Source organism: Podarcis filfolensis (assembly GCF_964270895.1).
Source record: "Podarcis filfolensis genome assembly, chromosome: 6".
NCBI classification, from domain to species: domain Eukaryota; kingdom Metazoa; phylum Chordata; class Lepidosauria; order Squamata; family Lacertidae; genus Podarcis; species Podarcis filfolensis.
In genome coordinates this window covers 63,269,282-63,283,283 of record NC_139609.1, presented here as the reverse complement: position 1 = coordinate 63,283,283, position 14,002 = coordinate 63,269,282, and the positions used below count along the sequence as shown (strand labels likewise).

Genomic DNA, 14,002 nt, shown 5'->3' with positions numbered 1-14,002 from the left:
GGCGGGGGGGGCGGTGCACCCCGGGTACCATCCCTGCAGGGGGGCAGACAAACCCGCCCCGACACTACAGCTCATGGGGAATCGCCTGCCCCAATGCCGATCGCACGTCCCGCCACGCAGCTTACCCACCACCGATGCCGCAACACGCAGCAGATCACCCCCTCCATGCGCAGCTCACCCTGACACCGGTATGTAGCAGCGCTGCACATGTGCCATATGTAGCGGCACCACACATGCACCGTATGTAGCGGCACCGCGCGTGCACTGCTGGGAGGTTTGCCCCATCCCTGTGGGCAGTTCTCCCTCAACACCCCACACCAGGTGCCTTCCTTCACCCCTGATTCCAGCTAACCCCAAGACATTCAAGAAACCCGGCATGTGAACTAAGTTGTACAGTGGTACATCGGGTTACAGACGCTTCAGGTTACAGACTCCGCTAACCTAGAAATAGTACCTCGGGTTAAGAACTTTGCTTCAGGATGAGAACAGAAATCGTGCCACAGCGGCAGCGGGAGGCCCTATTAGCTAAAGTGGTACCTCAGGTTAAGAACAGTTTCAGGTTAAGAACGGACCTCCAGAACGGATTAAGTTGAATTAACCTGAGATACCACTGTAGACCAAACTCCTGTCCTATAATGATGAATATGGGGTTTTTTTGTTTGTTTTTTAATATACTATTTTTAGTCCTAGATGATTTACTTTATATTCATTTTGGAGACACCATGGTCCTTGCTTGATGCCACAGCATGATATTAATCCATCAAAACAAGCCCTGGTGCCCCCTGCAGATCTTTGCAGCAGCAGGAAAAATTGCCTACAGAATGTTTTCTGAAGAGCCTTTCAGTCAATAAGAAGAAGAATGTTTATATCTTGTCAAGTAAACAACGTGCTTTGTATGATTGCTTAGGTGCAAGAAACCCTCCAGCCACCGTCCTATTTTGCCTCTGTGCAATGTGCTGCATAGAAAGCAGGTGGGCCAATCAAGCCAAGAATTTGCTTACTCCTCTCACTTTCTCGCTTGACTGCTTGTCAGTTCACAGCAGCTGCATTTGCATGGAGCAGCCAGCCCATTTTCAGCACATATCCAAGCTGTTGTGTATAAGGTTATATTGACATTTATTTCTGGTGCTTTTGCTCCTGTAGCAGTGCAACAGCACCTTGGAGTTGTGCCTGGAAGCTAATAGGGGCTTATGAACATGATTGAGCAAAGACTACCCCTTTGACTCCTCAGCATGATTCTCCTGAAAACCTTAGCAATGCCACATTCAGTTCAAACTAAATGGAATGCAAATGGATGGATTGCTTCTGAATATTGTCAATTTCACTTCTTTTCAAAAGCTGTGAAGTGAAATTGACCCTGTGTTTTGTTTCAACTGCTCAGGGGGGAAATGTGGCACTGCAGTGCTGGAGAAAGGAGTGCACAGCCTTTTAAGATTATAACCTTATTTCGAAGGGGGTTAGTTGCTTAGGCTTGCATTGTGAATTGCCTTTTTGCAGAAGACAAAAGGTATGAGAAATGGCAAGAATGCCATTATTTTATTTGCTTGGTGTGCTTTTTAGTGTCCTAGATGAATGCTCATGCACTTTAACAGTTCAGCAAGGGAGCAGTCAAACTCTATATAAAGTGTTTATTTAAAAAAAACAACAGATAAAGGTTTAAAAAAGTGGTACAGTCAAACCTCGGCTGTCGAACGTAATCCGTTCCGGAAGACCATTTGACTTCCAAAACATTTGACAACTGAAAACTGAAAGCAGAAGCCTCAATACAATAAGGAAACTCAAAACAGAAGCTGCATAGCACGTTCAGCTTCCAAAAATCATTTGGAAACCGGAGCATTTACTTCCGGGTTTTCGGCGTTCAGGAGTCAAGACGTATGATAACGGAGATGTTCAGGAACCAAGGTTTGACTGTACTGCTGTAGTAGAAGGTGTTTAGTTTTGCTGTTCATGCATTAATTCGTTCAAAATATTTCATCATAAGTAATGTCAGGGCTCTTCTCACATAGAAAAATTATTCAAACAATAAAACAGTCTAAAGTAATAAAAATTAAGATGAGTACTAAAATCTATACCATGTGAACAGCATAGAACAGTCCGCCAATTACAAATGGGTTACTCTGATCAGCAGTCTCCAAATGCCTTGATAAAGAGAGGTGCCTTCAGCTGGCTCAAAGCCCACACCAGGCACATTTTATGATGGGAGGGAACCCCATTTCCAGGAGGCTGCCACAGAAAAGGCCCTGTACCACAGTTACCAGCAGAACCAACAGAAGGGCTTCTCCTGCAGAGCTCTGGATGCCACCAAAGGTGTTTCTTCAGGTATTTGGGTCCCAGGTTGCCAGGGTTCAGCAGTCAACAGTAACACCTAGAAATATTGGTAGCATACAGACAACCAGAAGTTTTGAAAAACCAGTGTTACATGGTTGTTATAAGATGCACAGTTCAGCACCCTTTTTTGGATTCTCCTGGGAGACATGGCTATCTGGGCTGCCATGATGAGCTCCTCCACTTCAAAATTTATGTGTGTCACACAGTTCAAGCTTGTGCAGCTGATTTTTGTTTAAGTAGGCATAGGGTAGGGTGGGGTGGGGTGAATCCTGATGGGGATGGTGGCATGGAAGAGGGGACTTCAGCTTTTTATCCCCACAGTAGTCCTAACTGAAATCACACAACCCCTTGCCAGTGGAAGCTGTACTCCCATTGAAAATAACCAGTGCAGTATGTATATGATTTCGGTCAGGACCATGGTGGAGACAAAGGATTAAATATCCTGATTCAGCACCATGACACAGTTGTGATAAGTCAAGCCAGTGAGGGTTCCTACTGACCAGATCAGTGTCTGATCCGCTTGACTGCTGATGTTGGGTCTGAATATCAGGTCAAGTTTGAATCTTAGGGAAACGTTACGGTACAAAGCTTCAGATCCCCTGGATGAAGCAATAAGCAAAGGCTTTTTTTCTTTTCTTTTTTAGAACTGGGGCACAAAAAGATTGATCAATTTCCCCCAGGATTATATTCATTGAAGTTAGGGTGTGGTGTCCTAACCTACAAGACTGCTCTTCATTTGCCTGCAGTGGTAGAACATTTTATGGCCTAGACTGCTTTGATGTTGCTTTCTGGGCAAGTTAGGCCCTCTGGCCATTCATCATAAGATGCTCTTTTATCTCCCAGCAACCCTAATGAGGCTATTGATTAATTACTTAAAATCTGCTTTCACCAGAACTATTAGCTGGTTGGCTTTCCTTTAAAAAAAACCAAAAACTTTCAAGGTGATTAGTTGTCTTTTTAAAAATGAATTAATGAAGACTTCCGAGGTTCTCTGACTCCTGGCTGAGGGACCAGGGGGTGGAACACACATGGGTTTAGAATGCCCAATTAATGCTCATGAAAATACAATGTTTTTGATTGCTCGGCAATTTATCTATTATAAATGGGCTGTGAGGCTATTAGTAGTATTGGCACTATTGATCAGGGACAAAAACAAGGAGGCAGCTAGCAATTAATATTGTGCCAGCCAACCACAGATGCCACCAATAGTGAAGATTTAGCAGCTATGGTCAAATACATTTCAGCAACACCCATTTTGGTTTTGTGGTCCAAAGTTTCATGTGGTCCAATGCATGTTTTTTAAAATTTGAAAATTTCAATTATTTTTGTATGTATTTTTTCACAAAATTACTCATTTTGGGGGCATCATTTCCTAAAATACACACTGCTTATAAGTGTTCTCTTAATGCCAGAGCTGCCCCTGATTAGTACTCTCATGGTGGACCCCCTGACTGGCGTCAGAATAACCCAGGTGCCCCAGAGACCCAGTTTGAAAATCAATGCTGGGTTTGATTAAGAAGTTGCTGCTTTGTGGCCTTTTTAAAATAAGTTATATTATTATTCTCTATGGGTGTTACACAGTGCTAGTCCTTCTCAGAGTAGACCCATTGAAGTTATTGGCCATAACTAACTTGGATTCACTTATGTGCATTGGTCTACTTTGAGTAGCAATTCCAACCATATATTTATTTGTTCCTGGATCCAATTTCAAGAGCACCTACTACTGTGAGATTGGCAGAAACTACATATCTGCTTATGCAGAGCAGATCGTCATTTGCTCCTAGGAATATATAATATGGTCATGGCCCAATTACTGGGCCTTTCTTCTCGGAGGATAATTAGCTGACTGGCATTCAGAAGAGCAAGTTGGCAATTTTAACATTCCCTCAGGTGGATCACACAATGACGGATACTTTTGTTTTACGGTTGTGTTTAATCCATGGTTTCAGAAGAACCTTTAATGACCATCTACGGTGGAGACCAGGTTTTAGCTCATCAAGGGCTGATGTTTCCTTTATGAGGAATTCAAACTACTCAGAATCAACTTGCAAAGGCTTTGCATTGTCATAATGTATGAATCAACCTGCTCTGCACCCACAGACTGCTTAGAAACTGAAGCCAAAAGGTAGGAGTGGGCGACAGAGTTATACCAAGTCACATTTTAATTACAGAGAACATGTTTTTGTGGTCTTGGCTTCAGAAGTTTTAATTGAGCCAGAAGGGGCATGACTATTCCATTATAAGTTAATCTTCTTTGATGAAGGAGTTAGGAAGCCACGTACTCATGCACAAAATTCAGTCAGGGAAGTTCCACTCTGTTGTCCACCTGAAGCAATGAATGTACTAGCTTGAAAATAAAACTGCTTGAGACAGGATGATGCTGAGTTGGTACAATCGCCCAAAGGCTACTCATCACATTTCAAGGCTGGGTCCACATATGAATCTTCAGCATTTTGTATCTGCCTCGTCTTCGCTATTTTCACATGTGAATGCTCAAGCTCTGTGCTGTTCAGTGCAGTTAGCCCACCCTTTCAGCTCCAGGTCATCAAATGCCAAGCAATCAACCTGTGAGTCAATTGGTCCTCAAAGTCCACACCGTGAAAACAGGACATTTGTTTTAATGCATGCAGCAGGGATGGGGAATATCACACCCAAATGTGGCCCTCCAGGCTTCTCTGCAGGCCCTTGGGATCTCCCCAGGCCACATGCACCTCTGGCACGCACCTTCTCCCCAGGCCATGCTCTTCACTAGTGCTGCATCGTTTTTGAGTGTTTTGAAGAGGCTAGACTGTGTCGTTGAACTTTGATGATGCTTATTGCTTACAAGAAGGAAGGATAGAATGTGTAAATATGTAGAAACTAGCCTACTGTGCAAAGGTAAAATTAACGTTAATTGTTCTGCCTACTTCTAGCCCTGCTCACCATTGGCGCATGGTTCCCGAACTTTTCTTAGAAGAGAATGTGGCCATCAGGCTCAAAAAGTCCCCCCTACCCATGACATGCATAGTACATCTGTCTTATGCATTGGCAGGATCTTCCTCTCCCAGCTATCTTCACTGTTACAACTTTCCATGTAGACCAAGGAGAGAGAATCTGTGGCACTTCAGGTGTTGCTGGACTACAGTACCCATCATTCCAGACCATTGGCTATGCCAGCTGGGGCTGTTGGGAGTCGGGAGTCCATTGGCACCTGGAGGGTTACAGATTCTCCATAACTTGTAAGCTACGTCTAAAAGAGAGAGATTAGCAAACATTGTGACCAGGAATGTATTAAGACTGGTAAATGCATCAACGGATGCACAAAAGGGACAGCTTTTTTATTTTTTAAGTGACTTACTATATCAACAGACTCCAAAGAAAATCCCAGAAGAGGTAGCTTTCATAGGTTGATTGGTTCAAACATTCTGGTGCATCCCTTTACTTTTTATCCCATGATTACTTGAGGCCGTATCCAGAGCTGCATGTGCAGAACTCCACTTGCTCATTGGGACTTCCCCTTCATTTCCTCTCACTGAATGCTCTCTGGAGCAGATACTGAAGGTGTGCTAGGTGTGGGGGCTACAGAGGAAAGTAAGGAAGGCAGAGTTCTGCTACACAAGCAGAAGTCTGCTGTGCTAGCAGCATTGGACACGACTCTTGGTGTGTTTGAGGTGGCATCATACCCTGTGGTATGCATTTGTACTCAAGTGATGTTACAGTCATCAAATGATGAGTGCATGCATGCATGAACTAGCCCTGGTTGAAACTGAATTGGAAAGTAAATGATCTGTAGACTGAGCCGGTTACAGGAGACTGGGTTCTGTTTTGAGTACTGCAAAGAATTATTGGATGGCTACCAGTACCCACCGTAGCTCTCAGTCAAGCCTGTGGTCACCCTCACAGCCCAAATGATCAGTATTTGGCTGTGCTGTGCAGATTGTATCAGAAGACTGTATGCTTGCTGCTCACCGCCCCCAATGCAGTGGGGAGAAACAGTTTCTCTTTTGCCAGCTTTCCGTTTATGTCCCCTCTGGCTGAGCCAAAGAATCAAACATCTGCTCTGTTGATAGGAAATTGACTGTGACATATGAGGAAATGGGTTAAGGTCCTCTCTCTCTCTCTCTCTTTTGCAAATTGTTTTGTGTTATGTTTTGTGTTTTGTAGCTGCAGCTGTTTCATGAAATGCCAGAGCATTAAATTATCTGCATTACAAATTTGGCTAGGGAGTGATAGTTTAGAAGTCCCTCATATAAGTGTGAAAGTCTAGTTTGTGTTTTGGATACTTCTATATGAAGTTCACACAGCGATTGGCCAAAGCCATGGGCTTCTCTCTCCCATTACAACTAATGTGTGGCCCTCCAAGCCAACCATCAACCATGTACAGTTTGTGGTTTGCAAAGTGATTTTGCATTGAAAATGAAGAATGAACGAATGGGAAGATACAGAAACACCAGTACTACTGGACTGTTTCATATCATAACTATCTAGTCATTCATGAAAGCTGCTTCTTATCCGAGTATCATGCCAAACTAACCCTTTTGGTATTGGGTGGGTTTATATCTTATCCTTTCAAGCCTTGTGTATTCAGAAGGTTCACAGTTTATGTGCATGAATGTTCTACTGAGCTAAACCAATCAAAATGGAGCCTATACCAAACAATTGTTCTGTCCTCTGTAAACAGCAGAAAGCTTTTCAATAGCACTCCGGGTTTGCAAGTTCAAATCCGCAGCATATGATTAATTTGATGCCTCGCCTTGTTTGGGAGCAGCAAAAGGAGACATCAGCTGAGGCAGTGTTGCTTAACAAGGGCTTTTAAACTCTCTTTGGATAAGAGGGTGTCTAAAAAGTTAATAGCTGCAAAGAGTGTTTTATTGATCATAGCCATTGCAATAGGCTTTGGTGCATTTGCCTTAGACGAATCCAGCCCAAAGCCTCTGTGTGGTACAATTAGGTTTCAGCTGATGATGTGTGAAGCATTTACAGAACTCTGAAAATTACACACACATACATTGAGCCACTCTCTCACACAGCTTTCGGGGATTCACTGGAAGCCTTTCTCTAGGGACAAGGTAGCTCAGCAGTCAAGAGCTGATCAGTGTCATGAGATTTTATTTTAGAGCTTTGCCCTGCCTGCCTTCCACTTTCACAGAAGAAGTGAAAAGAGCAAGAGACAGCAAATACAGACTTGGCGAGACGGTCTGGAAGAGTGGGCCGCCATTTTGTTCCATTGGGGAGGATTTTGAACAAATTCAGTTCAGAGATACAGATCTTTCTGCTTCTGGTGTTCCGTTTTGATCAAAAGTAACTAGCTTCCTCTGCTCTTGTGCTGGCATGAGACTCTTGGGCAGAATGTGTTTTAAAACAGGAGGCTCAGAGATGAATTTTGATATTGCTCCGTGGTTCCAAATTTGGGGCACTACCATCCCTTTGGTTCCATAAACTCATGCCTAGTGCCATCTACCCTATAAAAAGCATTGTTCGGAATAATGGTTTACACGACCCATTAAGGAAGATAATAACACAATAAATTCAAAACAATTAAGTGCACATTTATTCTAAATCCAATTAAAATTATTTAGTTTAATTAAATCAACAAAATTAATGAACTTGATCCACTGATACCAACTGTTCAAAGTCAGATAGTCATCTCCAGTGCCCCTCTGCCACCCCCTTGCTTCTTAGCAGCCCTTGGGAAATCCCCTTCCCAGGGAATGGTACAGTTTGCTTTGGAAACCACTAATTTAGCTGGTTCCTAAAGGTGCTGAGAACATTTTTCCGCCGAAAGTTTCAATTTCAATTTCAAATCATTATTATTTAGCTGAAGGCTATCATTTCCACAGAGGGGGAAATAGCTCATTCAAAGCATGATTAAAACAAAACAAAACAAAAAACAAAACAACACCCAAACGTCCACACTACACCAGTACAGTGGTACCTCGGGTTATAGATGCTTCAGGTTACAGACCCTTCAGGTTACAGACTCTGCTAACCCAGAAATAGTACCTCGGGTTAAGAACTTTGCTTCAGGATGAGAACAGAAATCATGCTCCGGCGGCGCAGCAGCAGCGGGAGGCATCATTAGCTAAAGTGGTACCTCAGGTTAAGAAGAGTTTCAGGTTAAGAACAGACCTCCAGAATGAATTAAGTTCTTAACCTGAGATACCACTGTACTAATAAACTATAGCACATAGTGAAATAAGCAAAATGCTATTTATAATTTAACCCAATAGTTTATCACCAAGGTAGCAACCCCCTGTAATCCGGCTTTTTTTTTTTATCCATTTGCATTTTTCTGAATTATGCTGGCAGTCAAGATTATGAGATTCAGCCCATTCCTTTTTAATAAACAGAACTAGAAAACTAGCTAGAACTATTATGGGTGCTATGGGTCTGGTATTCAGCAAAAATGCCAGTACAACACCTCATATGCAACCCCCTTTGTCCCCTAGCCTCTTTGCTATAAGCTTCTGTCTTGGGTGACCCTATAACCTACACAAGTGTATGCATGATGCAGAGGCAAAGGCAAAGGAAGCAGCCAGAGGTGGGCACGGCAAGCGGCAGCAGAGGGGGCTGAATCTGCCACCTGAGACAACAGCCTCTCCTTAATGAGTAGGCTGTCCCTGAATGTATGTCCAATTGAATTATAATCAGCATTCCCAGATTTGCAGCTATGCATATAAAAAAGCAAATGCAAAATTTATGCAAACCTATGATGTGGGTGGCGCTGTGGGTTAAACCACAGAGCCTAGGACATGCCGATCAGATCAGAAGGTCGGCGGTTCAAATCCCCGCGACGGGGTGAGCTCCCATTGTTCGGTCCCTGCTCCTGCCAACCTAGCAGTTTGAAAGCATGTCAAAGTTCAAGTAGATAAATAGGTACTGCTCCAGCGGGAAGGTAAACAGCGTTTCTGTGCACTGCTTTGGTTCGCCAGAAGCAGCTTAGTCATGCTGGCCACATGACCCAGAAGCTGTACGCCGGCTCCCTTGGCCAATAAAGCAAGATGAGCGCCGCAACCACAGAGTCGGTCATGGCTGGACCTAATGGTCAGGGTCCCTTTACCTTTACCTTTACCTGTGACATCTTTTGCCTTCTCTTCTTCTTCTTCTTCTTCTTCTTCTTCTTCTTCTTCTTCTTCTGATGCAGTTCCCTCTTTTGGGTGTCAATATCCCTTGCAGCTTGCAGAAGGGAACTTCCAGCTCAGCTTCATTCTTCTTCTTTTTTTATCTTATGCAAGGAAAGTATCACCAAAAATGCACTCCCTTTACATAGTTTGTCCTATTTTGTGAGCTACCAGAGCAATCTTTCATGCGTTCCTCTATGATGCTTTGGATAGGTGTTCCATGCCTCAGTTGAGATTCTCCTTGCTAGTGCTATAAAGAGAACTCTGGCTGTTATTCCCTAATGAAACATACAGGGCAGCAACTGCTCTGGACTAACAAGTATGATTGACTGCCCTGGCTTACCGAGTGCCATATTACAGCTAAGGTAATTGGGATTCTGAATCCTGATTTACAGTTGAGCATGACACATTCCCCTATAATGCAGCACAGATGATTGGATCTCTTTAATTCTAGCTGACTGGCCCATCAGTCATGATCCCAGCACATCACAGCACACCTTTTCAGGATTCTGAATTGTAACTGGGTACCATCTGTTACCACGCTGAAAGGTATCACCTTGGATTCAATATGTGTTTATCACCTTAGGGGTTTATATAGTTCAGTGTTGCACTCTCCAACACTCCAATGTGCAAGCAGCCATTAGAAATGATGCAGGCATGTCCACTACTTAGATCTGTGGCCCCCAAACTTTGGTCCAGGGATCACCAGTGTTGTGCTACCTTCATTCAGGTGGTCAGGTGGTCCACAAAGTGTCCAAAAATACAATTAGGAATCATACAGCATCCAGGGCTGTGAATTCTAATTGCTGCAAGAGGCAGAAAAGGCATTAAATGGTCTGCCAAGACTCTCAGCAGCCTTCAAGTGGTTCATGAGGGGGAAAGAAGTCAGAGAAACACTGAATTAGATAACAACTGAAGCACCTGCATATGGTTTGAAAGATGGATAATCAGGACAACAATAAACAAGGAAATCACTAACTTTCAATCAGCTTGGCATAGTTTTTTTTACATTTGCAACATCAATAGAACATGGCTTTAGGCCTCTGAGAGCACATGGTGATTTATGGAATGGCACTTTTGTTTAAAAGCTGAAAGGACTTAAAAGTTAAATGTAACTAAGTAGGCATATGGTGCTTCTGTGGGGGCTGGGATTGTAAAAAAAATAATCAGCTGTATATGAATCACTTTTCATGAATTATGTATATTGCAAACAAAGAAAAAACAATGAGGGGAAAACAATGTCATGCAAAACATGAAATCAACTTGTGGAGTTTCTTTTTTTTTTGTGAATAGGTAGGTCCAGGATGGCTTGGAAGAAAACCAGGTAAAACTGAAACAGCTCATCCATCAGCATGTGATTGTTATGAATGTAAAGTAAGCAGACTTGGTCCACAGTCTCATCTGTCATTTTCACAGAGCTCTAGATTGCTTTTATGCACTCAGCCACAGGGGTTTATTCTACCAAAGTGCTACACTGAGCATCTGATGAAGCAGGCTGTTGCCACAATAAACCAGTGAAGGTGAGATCTAAATAGCATTGCAGAGACTTTAGGGCAGATGCAGTGGTGTGTATATCTCCCCTCTCCCTTGTGGTGCCCAATAGCCTGTTCACACACACACACACACAGTCCAAATTCAGGGGAACTTTAGGAATTATATATATATATATTGCAATACAAGCATGCAAGACAATGAGAGCGTCTTCTTTTTTAAAAACCAATGTAAATTGCAGATACAGAACTCCCAGTATGAATCATGATTACAGCTGGGGAGAAAGAGTTTAAACTCCTATTTCCACACACACAAACATGTTAATGTCCTAGTCATCATAGGGGCCCCTGAACTGGGAATTTATACAAACAAGACTGTGTCGTTGTTTAAAATGTTACTGAGTAGCCAGTCATTTTAATGATTTTATTTTTAAGGGTTTTGTTGCTGCTGTTGCTATTTGCCATCATGATGTTTTTGCAGGAGGGTGCTATAGAAATACTTTGATGAATCATTAAATGTATGAAACCAAAGGCGTAGATGCAAGAGCGAACTACATGATTAATGCCCCATGTCCTAATTTCAATTTACAGCTGGCTGACTTTGCAAATGTCTCATCCAATCAGCTTTGCCCTAATGCTGCCATCTTGTTTTGTTGCTTTCTCTTTCACCAGTTATGGAGACATGGTGCCCAAAACGATTGCTGGCAAGATATTTGGCTCCATTTGCTCCCTGAGTGGGGTGCTTGTCATTGCTCTCCCAGTCCCAGTTATTGTTTCCAACTTCAGCCGGATCTACCATCAGAATCAAAGAGCTGACAAGCGACGAGCACAAAAGGTAAGAGGCAAATGCACTGAAAGCGATGCTGCATGTTGGGATATCATCAACTCTGATGCTACTTCACTGATCCTGGCAAGGTCTAGCAAAACAGCTATGGGGGATGAATTTCCCCAGGGGGTTCAAGTCCAGTTAATCTGATTTTATTCCCAAACAGAGTCTTAAGAGTTTGCAAGAGCTTCCCATTGGCACACATGCTATACAGGCAAAATACATCATCATACCTATTTTATCCTCTTACCTTCTGCCACCCCAGCACCTCACCATCTCCCCACCCAACCATAGTTCTTGAAATGCAACTTTACTCTGCACCTATCGGAACCCTCCTTGTACCTTATATGAGCATGTTTTGCACTTCAATGGTCAGCATTAAGTTCCCCATAACTGGGGATTACCGGTTTTGTAGTCAGGCTGCCCTCTTGCATACATGATACTATTGTCACTGATAATGAGCCCTGCAGAAATTGTATGGCAGAAGTTACCTCTCTTCAGCCCAATAAACTTTTTTAAAAAATGGGCCTCACTTTAATCACTTCTTAAAAAACACATGCACTTTAATCACTCAAGAATGGCAAGATCAAGTGAAACATCCAAGGGTCATCACAGATGTCGAGTTGGAAAATGCTGTTCACTTTGTGTCAGATGTAATGCCTTTCAGTGGAGGCTGTTCACACAGTCAGTTCCTGAGTGTTGTGTAGTCAGGTGATATGAAATCATGTGATGAACCTAATTTTGTGAACTAGTTCTAACCAGCGGCGGAGCAAGCCAATCGGGCACCTGGGGCGGCGCGTGTGCCCTGCGCCCAGAGGTGGGGTCAGCCACCCACGGGGGCACCGTGGGGCCTCCGAGGAGTCTGCCTGCCTCCTCCCACTCAGCCACCCTACACCTGAGAAGGAGGCAATGGGCTGACTATTTGGGGCAGCGTGGAGCCTGCGGGCGCTCAAGCCACCGCGTCACTCCCAGGAGAGATGCGTGGCTCGGGCACACTGCAGGCCCCGTGGTGAGTGCTGCCCACCATTTTGTCACCCCCCTTAGTAGGGACACCCGGGGTGGACCACACCTACCGCACCCCCTTGCTATGCCCCTGGTTCTAACAGGTGACAAAGTGGAGGTATGAACCTAACTGTCAGCTGTAACGCCCACTTATGGCATTTACTTGTGCAAGGGCTATAGGCAAGAACATCTGCAACCCGTACCTCTGATTATCAGTAGCGGCAATTTTACTACCATACATTGGATGGAGTTCTGTAGATGAGGAGATATAGTCATGGTTTGAGAGAACTGGTTTAGAGAGCTGTGTGGATTGGTGTATAATAGGAGAATAAAGATTGATGGATTGATGGATTTTCATAACATTTATTGTATATACCAGTAGATTATAGAAAACTTCAAAGCAGTTCACAAAAAATGCCCATAAAATGATCGCTGAAAACCATACCACCATAATTTAAAACATACATAAAATTACAACCACAATAGAATAGACTAAAATAAGTTAAAACTCATGCATGTGACCCATGTCTTAGTGCTGCAATCAGGATGGCTCCAGGCTTGAAGGGGTCTCTGGTGAGCCCTGTCCTCCATGAGCAGACCTTGGTAGGCCTACCTGCCATTGGGGGGGGCATCAGCCCTAGGCCATGCATCTCATGCCCTATTCCTTTCCTGGATGGTCTTTCATTATTGGCTCTTGAGCTCGAAAGAAGCCTATCTTTTCACGGGGCTGAAGGGGAGCAGTCATTTTGGGCATGTAGCCATAATACAAACCTAACATTTTGTTCAAGGCCCACCCAAAACAATTTGCTGCCTGAAGACAGTTCCCCCAGCTTCTCTTCTCACATACACAAGCCAGCCCTACTGGCAGTTGACTCTTGCTTCACCACTGGGATAGCATCTTCCACCTTAGCTGTAGGCTACCTGAGAGGATGCAGGACAGGCCATGTTGCTTACACATCTCTGCTCTCCAACAGAAGGGAATTGCCAAATAGCTCAGGAGCCATGGCTGCCTTCTGCATCAGCAGCCTGAGACAGTCACCTCATTCTGTCCAATAGTAGGGCTGGTCCATTCTGTTGACATACAGGGTTTAGTAGTGTTCCTGTCCCTGCCCACTCGCTATACTTTGAAGACAATATCAAACTTTTAAAAAAACAAAAAAACCTAGTTGGTAAACACTGATAACTCCAAAGGTCTACAAAAGCTCTTTTTTTCCCCCCCGGCAGGAGTGAACATTAAATAATATTCACAGTAAAAC

At 43.6% G+C, this 14,002-nt stretch overlaps 1 protein-coding gene across 6 annotated transcripts in view; it reads left to right on the top strand.

The window, feature by feature from the left end:
- The window catches only part of KCND3 (potassium voltage-gated channel subfamily D member 3), a 278,646-nt gene that overhangs the window by 195,856 nt on the left and 68,788 nt on the right, over positions 1–14,002 (top strand). For all 6 annotated transcript variants that reach the window (XM_083617427.1, XM_083617428.1, XM_083617429.1 and 3 more), the window contains exon 3: positions 11,591–11,753. In XM_083617427.1, the coding sequence (XP_083473553.1) occupies positions 11,591–11,753 (163 nt within the window). The remainder of the gene's footprint in view (positions 1–11,590; positions 11,754–14,002) is intronic.